This window comes from Vidua macroura, chromosome 16, assembly GCF_024509145.1.
Source record: "Vidua macroura isolate BioBank_ID:100142 chromosome 16, ASM2450914v1, whole genome shotgun sequence".
Taxonomy (NCBI): Eukaryota; Metazoa; Chordata; class Aves; order Passeriformes; family Viduidae; genus Vidua; species Vidua macroura.
In genome coordinates, this window is record NC_071586.1 from 2,621,636 (window position 1) to 2,635,758 (window position 14,123).

The window sequence follows — 14,123 nt, forward strand, 5'->3', positions numbered from 1 at the left end:
AAATCTTATGGGCTTGTTTATGCACTGCTTTACATATTTACATATGTATGGCTGTGTGTACATAGAGTGACAAAACAGAGTTTGAGGGAAGAAAAATTTACCAAGTCAAATGCCTCGCTCCCCACTTGGCAAACAATCCCTGAAATAAGGTGAGCATTTCTCAAAGGTGGTTTCAAATAAATATTTATATTTCAGGACTGAGATGTCAGTGATGCTTTTTCAATGGTCTGGATTTTATGGGGGGGGGGAAAAGAATATGATTTATTCAGCTATTGTAACTTCTGTGATTTTCTGCTTTTGCTGCTTCTGCCGTTCCTCTGTCATGAAGGTCATGTATCTGTGAGCCTTTTCATGAGTATTCAGCAGACAGCCCTGAAAAAGATAATTGGATTGTTTTTGTGATGGGAGAAAATGCTCTGGTGGGTTGGGAGATTGGTTTATCTGCTTGCTCTAGAAACCTATATCTGGAGCTGAGGGCAATGATTTGTACGGATTCAGCTTGGAGGAATGATGACACTTTGTTATGTTCACACCTCTCACAAGATCTCTTGACAAGGAAATCTGTGAAACAATGTGTATTGCTTCAGAGCTTTGCTGTTACTCTCCATCTTCCATCTCAGAACAGATTTTCCAAACAACAGATGTCTATTCTCTCTTTTAATTTGTGCTAAGAATTCCTTCTCCTGGGCTGCCTGAGGTGGGCACAAATGTCAGAGCCAGGGGTGGCCGTCTGCAGGTCCCTGTCCTTACACTTCAGTGTGGTCAGTCCTGACTGGATCTCTTCAACTCGGGTTTGAGACTCAGCTGACAGAGTTACATGGGGATAATTTTCATATTGCTTAATTTTTACTGCTTCTCATTTTTTTTCTGGGTTAGGAGAGCATGAGTAGGGCACCTTTACCCTGCCTCTGCTCCCAATTTTAAGATTTGAAGTAAAAAAACACTGTGTTACAGGTGAGATCAGCTGGAGGGCTGACCCAAAGAGATGGTCCAAAGTTGAGTGAGCTCCTTAGAGAGCAGCCAGGCATGTTTAACCACAGAAGGGAGCTGTAGCCATCTTTATCCATCCCCAAAATGTACAGAGTGTGGTTTGACAGCATCCAAGTTGCTGGTGATATGTTTCTATTCCTTCTCCTGTGTAAGAAAGAATATATTTGGCATCCTACTGGCACCAGCTTTCCAGCTCCCTCTTGCCTTTCAGTGAAGGCAATGGCAAATAAGGCAGGAAAATACATCTTAGAGTTGGGGGGAGCTGTACAGATAAACCTGTGAGTGCTGCCCAGGCTGTGGTCGTGCTGAGGGCCAGGTGTAGCAGTGACAGAAACTCCTTCATTTCAAGCAGTGAAGGAAGAAGAATGTGCCAAGTGGAGCAGGATTGCTGAGCTGCCTGTGTGGAGCAGAAGGGAGAGAGGAGGGATGAAGCCAAGCAGGGAAGCTGTGGCTGCTGTTCTGAGAGACAGTGAGGATGCCTTGGGAATGTCAGACAGCAGAGGAGGCTGTGACTGAGGACTGAAACTGCAGTGAAGGATGGGATTGACCCACCTGCAGCTGGGGCTTGATAGCATTGTTATGTACAGACTTGGGGTGGTACTTTTTAAAATGATCCAGGTGCAAAGTGAAGTCTGTGGTTAAGGATCAGCTCTGTTATGTTTTTTCTAAACTGTGGAGTGATTTACCTTGCACAAGGTCAGGTACAGCTGCACCACTCTTCCTCAGCAGCTGGGATGTGATGTGGAACATGCTGCTGTCCCACCATGCTTTGTCCCTGATGCTCTGCTCTGGGACTATTGCTGGGTGTTAATTGCTATTTAGAGTATCCTGAGTGGAAGGGATTCACAAGGATCATTGCAGTGCACCTCCTGGCCCTTGAAATGTTTCATTGCTGAGTGAAAGTCTGTAGAGGGCAAAAGTACCCGCATGACTGTGAGTGAGAGAAGGAGAAACTAAAAGAAACTGCTCAGAAGAGCATCTCAGACAAGTACCAGCCCAGATTCAGCTGCCCTTGGCTACCTTGTTGTGCTACACCTACTTCAGAGTTTGTGTCCAGAGGTGCCTGGTTTTACTCATCACCCTCAGCACTGCAGCTCTGGCCAGGGAGTTCCTAAGTGGCCTCACAGCTGTGAATCCTGAGCCTGCCTTGTCCCAGTGCTCTGATGCTGCAGGGAATTCTGGATGAGCCCAAGCCCAGGTTTCCCTGTGATCCCATGAGCATCCTGCTGGTGGATGCAGCAGCCGAGTCAGAGTGGGGAGCACGGAGCAGCTGTGTGAGCACTGGCTTAACAACCTGTTCTGTGGCTGTAGTGGCAGCACAGGAGTGTGGAGCATCCCTGTCTCTCCCAGCACAGCCAAGTCCAGGGATTCCTGACTCCACAGCATGTGCACCAGCCTTCTTTTGGCTGGCGAGAATCACAGAATCATGGGATAGTTTGGGTTGGAAGGACCTTAAAACCCATCTGGTTCCACCCCATGCTATGAAAGGGACACCTTCCACTATCCCAGGTTTCTCCAAGCCACATCCAGCCTGGCCTTGGACACTTCCAGGGATAGGGCAGCCGTCACCTCACTGGGCAAACCTGTGCCAGTGTTTCACCACTCCCATTGTAAAAAATTTCTTCATTGTACTGACTCTAAATTCCCCCTCTTTTGCTTTAAATATATATGTATGTTAAAAAAACCCCACAAGGTATGACTGCAGTTTGGTCAGAGATCATGCACAATTTTTGAAAAGGAGTGGGTTTCTTTTTTACAGCTTTTGGGTTTTTCGTGAGGGTTTTTTTTAAAGCCTGCAGCTTGCTGGTAGGGTCTGGAGATAATAATTTGCAAAAGAATCATGACTTACATGCCGACTGTTTTAAATACAAAGCTGTAAATGGTGTCAGTGTAGGAGGAGATGACTCCAGCTCTGCAAAAGAGACTTAAGTAGGAGAGGCAAAATTACAGGCAAGTTGAAATATTTTTATTTTAAAGGGAATAAGTGGCTATATTGGATGCAAAGGATGACTTTCACATTTTAAGCTTGAAGGGATGTTCTAGAGGACAAGACCTGTAAAGGAAAGTCAGGAGGGAGAATGCAACAGTAATTGATCCATGAAAGGAATTGTATTTCCTCCTCTGCTGTATCTGTCGTTCATTTAACTGCAAACCTTGTTGCAGTTTGAATGTCAATAAGATGTGTTTACATTACTGAAATGGTGAACACAGAGGGTAAAAACTCTGAGTAAATCTATAATAGCAGGTGGTTTTTTGAATGAAAACACTCTACCCGCCTAAGTGGTTTTGGTATCAGTTTATCTTCCCTATCATCTTTTATGACATGCCTCACTTGACAGGGAATCATAAGCTGTTGTAAAAATGTTTTAATGATTGCTTGGTATGAAAACAGAAAGTCCTTTGCTTGTCTTAGTGTTTGCTGGAAGTGCATTAATGTTTTATTCATGGCACTGAGGTCACAGCACACGGAGCCTGTGAATGCCTGCAATAGAGAGGGAAGTTAATGATGTTGACTTGAACACATGGGGAAAGTCAGAGGAACTTCTGCCTCTTCTCAAAAGTCAGGCTGCTTTTCCAGGCCCTTTGTCTTCTGGCTTAACCCTGGGAACTGAGTGTTGGAGGTGGTCTTGCTAATTTATTAGCAGAATCAAAGAGGGAGTGGTTTCTTCTTTTTTTGTTAGAGGTATTTGGTTTTTGTCACCATTACCTGGCTTTTGCTGTGGATAAATCTAAATCTAACTTCTAGAGGGTTAGTTAGTAAGGCTTGTTAGCCCACTGCCAGTTTATTTTTTAGGCCATCTAGTAATGCCTTCCTCAACCCAAATGGCCAAGACATTTGTGATAGTTAGTCAGAGATTATTTTTAAACAAAACCATTTGAGAACCAACTCCATAGTTTCTTCAGCTGTGTTGGTATTTGTTCAGACTGCACCGGTTCAGAACTGGATGTAAATTGTTTATCTGATGGCATGTTAGGAAACTCAGAGTAATTTCAGTGCCCAGCCTGGACTGTGTCCCTCAGGAACAGCAGACAGGACAATCTGCTGGCTGCTGAGGAGGCTCCAGGTCCTACATGAAAGCCTTTGAGAGGCGTTGGTGAGTGGTTAGATGTCACAGGGAGAGTGGGCTGGGAGAAACATCTGAAAAGTAAACATGCTGGGTGTTTTCAGGTGGGACATCAAAGGTGGAAAAGGAGCATTAGGGGAAAAGTTAGTTCTGAAGAGACTTAACATGCTGGTCTCTGAAATGGGGAGTGAACCTGAAGGCAGAAGTTGTGGGTTTGGAGTAGAGAGGCTTGAATGTGTCCAGAACAAATAGACAAAATTAAACGGGATGTTGAGTTTGTGACAAAAGGCTGAAGTTCTTGCTGCAAAACTTGCTGTGGTGTTTAGTAGCAGACTTTGGTGAGCCTGGTCACCCTGAACATCTCCAGAGCAGAGGAGCTGCCAGGAGCTGCTCATGGTCCCTCTGAGCAGGACTCTGCCTCAACACTGCCAGCCCTGGAGAAGAGAGTGCAGAGCTTGGAAGATACAATTCCAGGGCTAATTCCCCTAAAGAAGATCACATTTTAACTTGAAGGAATTAGCTTGTTTTAAAAGCTCAAGTGCAGTATTTTAGGTTTCTTCCAAAATGCACAACCTGAAACTGGTACAAATCCTGATGGTTTTGCTTTCCTTGTTCCCTGTGGCATTTGCTGGGTGTTTGGCTCCAACAATATATGGTAGCCTGAGCTCCCCTCCCTTGTCTTAGGGCTCTGTATGAAAAAGCATTTTCCTTTATTTGTTGCAGATTTGTTGCTTTCCATTTCCCCGGACCATTCATAATGCATCATGGTGTTTCATGTTTTTTCTGGATTTTGCTGCATTTTGTGCTGTCTTCTCTCCTAATGGCATTCAGATCCCTTTGCAGGCAGGTTTCACCCAGGGAAATTGCACTTCTCCTACTAAAGAGTGTTGTATTCCTCTTGGGGAAGTCCTTTGCCTGTGCACATCGATTGCAGTGTATCTGTGATCTTACACTACTGAAGGTGTCCTGGGTTCGATTTAGCTTCAGCAAACACCAAATCTGTGATTTATTTTTGAAATGGTGCATTCTGTTCCAGTCAAATTTTGCTCCCTGCCTCCCATTCTGTAGCTTTGTTTATCTTTGAACCGTGCTGCAAGTATACAAGTGGACTGAATTACAAATTGCATCATACTACAAGGACACCAGAACATTCCTGGCTAAAATTCTTTTGTCTCATTTCAGCCTTGCCCTTCATGTAGTACCACCCTTGCTCCCCACTGCGATGTCAGCATAGATGAAGGAGCTATCCAAAATGGTTGTCAGGATGAGCATAAAAACAGTACGAAGGTAATTGAAGTATTTCTCACTTCCCTTTTCCCCTTAATTTTCCGCTTCTCTTGGCTTTCCAATTTTTCCACCACTATTTCTTTATCCAGTCTCTTAAGCAGCAGAACTGATTCTGATTTTGATTTTTGTGTTCAAAAATTCAGTTGAGTCCCCCTGTCCCAATTTTGAAAATTTTTAGTAATTTTGTGAGCTCAGCTTGATCCTGAGAAAGACCTGAAATTAGGATTCTTTAAACTACATTGATGGTACCCAAAGAGGGAGTCCTGAGGAGCACTCCCACGCTCTCCATCTTCACACCGGCGGGCTGGGTCACCTCACCACCAGTTCCGTGTCTTGCCAGCGTCTCCTGCATCACCACTCTAAGACAAGGTTGTTCCTGTTCACACACAAAATTCACAGCTTTAAGTCAGTTTGCATCCTTTCCTGACCTACAGAAACAGCCTCCTTCATATTCCTCGTGCTGCTGCCATGCTTGTTTCCTTGCCTGTTGCTTAGATACTCTCACTGAAGCCACCTAATTCCTGTGCCACGCCGGACGCTGCCTGTTTGTCGTCCCGTTTGTGGCCTTTGCAGCCCCTCTGCTCTGCCTATCACCTCTCACTCCTCCCTGAATGTTAAGCTAAATGCAGACTGAGGACCAGTGCTCATTACCTGGTTGTTATATATTCAAATAAATATAATGTTTTCCCTCCTTGGGGAGAATCATTTTGTAGACGTGCTCTGAGACAGTGATCTTGTTCTTCATGTCTGTCTTACAGCTCTTCTTGCCTGTAAAGCTGATTGAAAAACTTGCCAGCATTGTTGCCAATGCTGAGCCACTGCATTAATCTGTGTTTGTCCCTCTCTGTACTTGACATGTTGTCTCATGCTGGAACTGTAAGCTCAGAAGCAGGGCCTGCCTTACTGGGCTGTAGGGGTGTGTTACACAGCAGTTGTGTGCCAGAATTCCAGGAAACAGCCTAAGAAAAGAATAAAATCATGATCCCTTGAGCCCTGAGGGAGGTGTCAGCAGGGACTTGTCTCAAACCAGCTTGAGATCTCTAAGACAGAGAACATGTGGGAGATCTGCCTGGGCTGCCAGGATGGTAGGCAGGAGATGCTTCTTCCCCAGGTGGCCTCTGCCCACGTGCAGGGATCTCCAAGAGCCGACTGAAGAGGGATTGATTGTCCTTAGGTGCCAACTGCCTCGTTTAAGTTGCTTCCTACTGTAGCTGCCTTGGCTTCATGTGTGTGAATCAGCAAGTCATCTGACCTTCCTTGGAGGAGATTTGCAAACAGAATTGATGAAGAGGTCTGTAATTCCACTGGAGGAATTTCAGTGGAGCCCAAATCTCACGTCCTCCTTGGATTTGGTTCGGTTTTTGCTCAGCCAAAAATGGGAGCTGTGTCATGGCTGTCACTAAGTCTGGAATGCCTGTTCAACTGAAAGCTCAAAGAGCAGCCACATACACAAAGAAGAAGAAGAAGAGCCATAAGGGAAGAAGAGCCATAAGGTCCCTCTACCCATCTCTGTTCCCTTCCCACAGCACATGCTGCACTTGTGTCCCCTGTCTTTAGGGAATGTTAATGATATTTAATCATATTAATCATATCCTTGGACTTGTATGGCTCCCAACAGCCTCTGGAGCTTCCTTGTCTCTTGATGAAAGGAAGCTCCCCACCAAGCCTCCAAGTTTTCAGGGAAACCCTACAGCCTGTTGCCTTCAGAAGTCCCAGCTAACAACATTTAATAAATAGGGATTTTCTCCTATACAAACAGTTTCATACTCTAATCCCTGCCTGTTAAGATTAACAGAGCACAGAGAAACCTTGAGCTGACTGAAAGGAAGAATTTTCTTGGGGATTTGAGCCTTTGCCAAGGAGCTAAAGAGAAAGTCCATGCTGACCTTCTTTGAAAGAGAGAAATTTTCACTGCATTTTTCAGATGATCTTGAGGAACAGCAGGGAAAGCAAACAGTGCCTAGGAGTGCAAATCTTTTCTTTGAGCTTATCATGGCAAAAACTGTGAGTTCTTGGTTTCTACTTTTCAAGTAACAAGTGGCTGGAGTGGTGAGGAAAAGGAGAAAGATTGTTTCACGGGGAGGGAAAAAAAGATGGTAATTATGACTTTCAGTTTTTCTTTAGGCCTTAGGTTGTTCTGGGAAATGCTCTAAACAAATACAATCTTTAGCATAAGTTAAAAAAAACCAACCCACCAAACAATGAAGGCTCTTCACTGAGAGCTGGTTAGTCAGATTATTTGGTTTCCCTTTGCTAGTCCTCCTCACCCCAAAACCAGAGGGGTTTGTCCTGGCTCTGCAGGATGCTCCATAGCCCTGTTCCCTCTGGGCAGGCTGGATAACCTGGCAGAGATGTAGGAGGACTTGCTCAGGAGCTGCTCAATGTCTTCTCTTAGAAAAGAACCTGGTGACCTTTTATGTGAGAAGGAGTGTCCCTCTGTCCCGGGTCTCTTGGTGTGCCCCTGCTGGGATTTGTGGCTGCAGTCCCCTTTCCCTTCTGGTGATTATGGTCTGCAGCAAAGCATTGGCAGCACACCAAGGAAACCACCCCATTTCCTATTCCTTCCTCAGCTGCTGTTGCTGTGCTGGGAACACCTGCAGGCTGCCAGAACAACTGTTGTGAGGGCTAGAAGGGACCAGACTGGGAATCCTTCCATCTCCTGGCTCCCAGCACGTGGCTCTGGGGCTCACACCTCGGTCGGGGCAGCCCACAGGGTGGGGATCCCGCATCCCCCCGGGAGAGAGGGAGGAAGGGGAAGCAGAACCCACCTCCCTCCTGCTTTTCCTGTAGCTCCAGGGAACCATTCCAGCACACCTTGTTATGGCTTTAGCTCTGCAGGTCTTGGCTGTGACAGGAGCCAAGCCCAAGGGCTTCCTGACTCTTCCCTGTACAGGGTTCTCCTGCTGCCCCCTTACTCTTGTCTCTTCCTTGGCTGTGTCTGAACCTTTCCCTTCACCTTTATGTGTTCACCTGCCTCCTTTGCTTCACAGGACAAATGACACAAGGAAATGGAATTGATTTTGCATGGGCAGCCAGAAAGCAAATCTTTTTTAACTTTAACTAAGTTGATTTTACAATATCAGTAACATATTTCAGCACGTGGTTGGGGTGGTGATGATATTTATGGTATTTATTTATGGTCACTGTGGTGGCATCCAAGAATAGTCTTCTGGAGGAGCTTGTCACTTCTGTACAAGCAGGAATGGAGAAACTTCTGTCATGAGTGGGCTTCAGGATGAGGATAAATGCTACATGATAAGTGATAAGATATGGAGGGGGGAAGATGAACACTCAAATATGCCAAGTTTGCTCTATGTTTGCATTTGAAAATGATCCTGACTAACTGCAGTTCATTTTCATTCTAAACACACTTAGCTGTCTAATTCTTTTGGAATTGCTTCAGTACATATTGGTCTAGGTCAAACAAAATGTAAAAGAGGGAACTTCAGGCTCCTTGAAAATAAAGTTATTTTTTGTTTAAAAGTAATTTGTGTTCTCCAATGACAGCAGCATTGGGGTACTGTGTACCTAAGCCATGTTGTAAGCTGTTATCAAAATTAAAGCTGTCTTAACTTAATACAAAGGCAAAAGAAAGCCAGAAAAAATAAGTATGTCTTAGAGAAGGAAATGTAGTTTAATTTGCAGGAGTTTTTGTTGTAGGATGGGATGTACAAAAGGACTGTTCCCAGAGGTGGGGGAGAGAGGGAACCTCTGGGAAAGCAGCAGGCCCGTAGTGGTCAGGGGAAGGATCAGCAAGGGCTGGCAGAGTGAGCTGTCTCATGACCCAGGAGAGTCAGCACAAATTAAACGTGTATTTTAAAAGCTTTTTAGAAGAATCTTAACTGTAAGATGAGTGAATGAAATTTGGGCTTGTGGTTGGTTGTCATTGAGTGTGTGAAAATGTGCTTTGTTTTCTGCTCCTTAGAGAGTTGGTTCATAGAAAGCACAAAGGTGGCACCTGAACAGGCACATGGGAGGTGTGGGAGATACATGCACAGGAAATGTGGATGGATTCAAGGCAGGGGAGCTTGGTCTCTGTGGTCAGAGCAGAGCTCAGGGTGCTGAGGGAAGAGCTCCTCTCAGGTTTTGTTCCTTGCAACCTCTCCTGTCTGTTCTGCTGACGTTCCCTGGGTGTGTTTGCTCTCTGTTGTCCAGGCTCCAGGAGGACACAGCCCAAAGACCCAGAATGGACTTCTGAGTCCTCCCCAGGAGGAGAAGCTCAGCAACAGCCAAACCTCTCTGTATGAAATGCTGCAGGAGAAGGGGCGCTGGGGCGGGGTGAGCCTGGACCAGTCAGCTCTGCTCCCCCTGAGGTTCAAAAACATCCGAGAAAAGACAGATGCCCACTTCGTGGATGTCATTAAAGAAGACAGGTAAGGAAAATGGAGCTGTGCAATGGAAAACCCTGTCAAGGTGAGAAGGCACTACTGGGGTCCCATATCTTTAGTATTTGTGTGCTTTTTGTCTGATTTCAGTAATTGTTGTCAACATATAACTCCTTATATGTTTTATATATATATAAGTTTTCTGATTTAACTAACTGCTTAAACTACAGTAGAAACTTGACATCAGAAACATTTTGTTTTAAATAAGTAAAACCAGTTTGTCATTGCTTCCAAGGTGAACAGTTCTCCTGTCAGTCCTTCTTCAGTTGAGTCTTCGAAGGGGAAATTGCTCTTTAAATCACTTGTCATGAAGTTGAACTCCATTTTATAATCCAAAGTCCTCTTAATGCATGTAGTGTGTATCTTCCTCTGCAGTTTAAGGTGTAACATAAAGTCTGAACCACAAAACTTACATTTTTTTATAGTAAAAGGAAAATGTCTGCTAACATGTGACTAATCATCAAATCCTACTGGGCTTGGAAGCAGAATTAATAGGAGTGAATTCTCAGGGACTTACTATCTACTTAGATATTGTAAAATTAGGTTCTCTCTCTGTTTCAAACAAAAAAAACTTATTTTGGGCAGAGGGAATATTCTTCAAAATTTAGTAGTGTGGGATTTTTATCAACACACAGCTACATCTCCATTATGGCAGTGACTTGACTGGAGCAGCTAAACAGATAGCTGGAGTTTGTTATTATTTATGGCTATTTTTGTTTCATTGCTTCCACTCAGATTGAGAGTATTTTGTCTAAATAACCTTGAAACTGTGTTCTCCTGTGGACTCAGCTGTTTGGAGCAGGGACACTATCACCTTTATGGAAACATGACTCAGGCAGGGAGAGGTGAGAAGGAGGGAGAGGAGTCCCTCTATAGTCTCCTACCTAGATTTTGTCAGTTTACCTTTCTCCTGTTGCCACTTGAGCCAAAATTTAGGGTTCTTTATTGTTTTTCTCAGTGTGTGGTCTGTCATTAGTGGCTGAGAATGGAGGTTTAAGTGATATTTCCAAATATTAGAAAATAGACAGATTGGGAATGTCCAGATGTTGGCAGAAATCAGCCAGAACAAATAGGAATATTGTTTAAAATGTAACCAGCACTCTGCAAACTCTTAAGTTATAGAAGTAGCTTAATTTATGCAGTTGGTCTGCTGAAGATACCTCACTCAACTTCTTGTGTTCTGGTGCTTTCCTCCTCCACTCCCAAAATGGGTATTTTTTTCTGATTTGGAAGAAGGAGTACCATGATTTGAGATCAGTCAAAGCCTGGCTTTTTTTTTTTGGTCCCAATTAAATATCATCATTACCATATTAAGTGGGCCATTTCTTGTTGCCAGGGAAACTTCTCTGCTGAGTTCAGTTCATGTAAACATAACTTTCCAAAAATAATCTTCTGATTAATTAGATCTGTGTGAAATGCTTTAAGCCTAAAATACCAGTTTATACTGATTTTTTTTAACATTTCTCAATGAGAAATAATATGGAATAAGCCACTTTAAAAATGTTCTTGGTCCCCTTCTGTAAAACATAATGTTGGTCTTGTTGAATCCAGTATCTATGAGGATTTTTGAATGGGGAATTTGAGGTGTCTCAAGAGGGGACCAAACTTCCTCATGGTCACTTTACAGGAATCCCCATTTTCACTGAGTTCTGTTTTGGTTTGATGCTGTTGCAAATCCAAATGATCTTCCCTGAGCACTGAGCAGTTATTTCCACTGCAGGGCACTTGGATATTAATTCCTGTTAACAGAAAATACTTAACCCAGATATGGTGATAAAGTGCATAAATTAATCCCACAGGCTTCCTGCAGAGCTGGGAAGGGTTAAACATATCCTGGGGGGATTCAGGAGTCTGTAGACTGCATTAGGAAGCTGCCTGGGGCTAGCTGGGAGGAAATGCTGGACACTGGGGATATTGAGCTCAGCTGTGTGGCTGAGAGGTTTTTGCATGCCAAGATTTCACCTTGGAGCTGATACCTTGGCACAATTCCAATGTTCTTTAAAAATAATATTAATAAAGACAGTATTAGTGTGGCATGTTTGTATTAGTACATTACAAAATAGACCTTTTATGAAAGTTACCAGTTCTTACAACTTGATTCTCTGTATTTGACAAACAGTGAATACTTTCAGCTTTCAGTCTGGCTTTGCTTCTGTAAAAATCCTGTGCTTTGTTCATTGTAACCTGCACATTATTGTGCTCTTTAAAAAAACCTGTAGTGTAAGAGTTAGGATGTTTGAATTTAATTTCACTGGGAATCTCCTCAAAGGACTCTTGGTTTGAGGATTTTTGTTTCCAACAAAAATTAGGTATTCCTTAGGTTATAAACCTTCTGAAGTACAAGAAGCAAGTACTGGTATGATGATCAGGGCAGTAATCACAATGATCTCTTCAGACTTCCAGAGCAGAATCTCAGGGATGTATGAAGCTATCCCAGAACTGGGTTCTGTGCAGCCCTTCATCCCCTCCTTGGGGCAGTTTCTTGTTAAAATTATTTTTCATTATTTAAAAATTTGTTCGTTTCTTTCATTTCTCGCTTCCCAGTCTTGCTTGATGCAGGGAACACCCTGTGCTGGGAGGCAGAGGCCCCCTGGGAAACAGATTATGTACTTGACTGTTTCATCAAGTGGGATCTTCCTTTTGGAGAGAGAATGAGCTGACAGGGAGCTGAGACAGCCCCGGGAATGCTGCCTTCACCCTGGTTCCATCGTGTTCCACCTTCTGTTTCGTGCTGCACTGTGGAGCTGGACTGTTCCTCCTACATCCTCAACCAGCACAACAGCTCCATCACCACCTCTGTTGAGCTTCCCTGCTCAACAGGGAGAAAGGGGATTCAACAGTACTTAAAAAAAAAAAACAACCCAAAAGCTTTCAAAATTTTTATTATAAGATGCTCTTAGAAATGTCTAAGAAAGGTGAGGAATGAAGACAGGAATGAAAGAGAGAGGGGTAACTCAAGTGAATTTATCCTGTCATTCCTTCAGAGTATCCTGATATTTTTTATGTATTGGCCAAAGCCAGAATGTTTAAAAGTTATCAAGTATTGGCCATATTCATGCTTAGACTCCTTTGTCTTCTCTAGCATCAGTCTAGGAATGTGTGTTTGGTTGATCTTGCATCTCAATTTATTAAAAAAAAAAAAAAGAGCTTCCCACATGCCATCTTGTGCTGGGAGCTTCCAAGAAAACCTCTTAGGCAAGAGTTCCATAAAAATAAACAGAAAATAACCCCGAAACCAAACCCCCTTAAAAAAAGAATTCAGGCACAGACAAGCTCTGTAGGAAATTTCTTTCAACTTCTTCATCTGCTTGGAATTTGACCTCATGTGCATCTCTGGTTTTTGCTCAGAGTCACCAGCTTGGAAATTGCCCACTCTGCCTGTGGCTCTGGTGCTGCAGTTCCCAGGGTGGAATAGCACTGGGAAAGCAGCCACCCCATTTTAGATTGGGAGGGATTTTAGAAACAATTCCCTGTAAATAACACATGGAATGAGTTACTTGAAAATGAGAGGAGGTTCACAGGCAAGGAGGAGTGTGTTTGCAAGCTGCACAGAGCAGGGGGGACGGGCTGGCCCAGCCACAAGCAGGTGTGACCTTGCTCTGTGACCGTGGGCATGAAGCACTCGGTGCTCTCGAGTCCCTTCAGCTCCCTGGCACCTGCTCAGGGGAGAAAAGACTGGCAGATCAAGTGCCATCAGGAAACTTCATTCATAAACCTCATACTGCTGATGCAAAACTCAGACTTTTAGTTTTCTAAAGACTCAGCTTTTTAGTTTTCTTCCAGAGGATGGGGAATAAACCCGACTTCCAATGATTGAAACCTCTTCTATGTTGTTGTGGGATTTTTTCACCTTCTGTAGAAAAGATGAAGGTGAAGGAGGGCATAAACACCCTCTGGTAGATGCTGCCTCTGGGTTCCTTAGCCCTGATGTCATTAGTTGTCACTGCCTTTGTTGATAGTGCTGGTCATTCCAGATCTGCCATTTCAGAAGTAAATCTCAGCTCTCCATCTCTTCTCTGCAGCCTGGGTCATTAAGGGAATGTTCCCAGTTGAGTTACTGAGTTATTTTAGTGTCTGAAATAACAAGAAACTGCTGTTTTCTAAAATGGGCAATGGGTTTTTTTCTCCCCATAACAATTTGTCACCTTTGTCATCCTTGGCTCGCTTTGAGCCATAGAATTCCACCCAAGACACAAATATCACACAGCCACGTGTCTCCAGAGGTTGTGTGTTCTGTAGCAGCAATTAACCTTTACTATTTGCTGGCTTATGTTACAATTATCTGTACTCATCAGTTCGATCTGTTAAAGTTCTGGAAGGACTTGCTAGACTCTTCCTGGAAGTATAAAACTTTGCTTTATTTGTGGAATATTTCCTTTGACTGAGCAAGTGATGT

General features: G+C 43.8%; 1 protein-coding gene across 2 annotated transcripts in view; it reads left to right on the forward strand.

The window, feature by feature from the left end:
* ADCY9 (adenylate cyclase 9) overlaps window positions 1-14,123 on the forward strand; it is an 83,167-nt gene that overhangs the window by 44,924 nt on the left and 24,120 nt on the right. The window contains exons 3-4 of one of the 2 annotated variants that reach the window (XM_053991868.1): window positions 5,238-5,342; window positions 9,498-9,715. In XM_053991868.1, the coding sequence (XP_053847843.1) occupies window positions 5,238-5,342; window positions 9,498-9,715 (323 nt within the window). The remainder of the gene's footprint in view (window positions 1-5,237; window positions 5,343-9,497; window positions 9,716-14,123) is intronic. The other variant, XM_053991869.1, reaches the window with a different exon arrangement.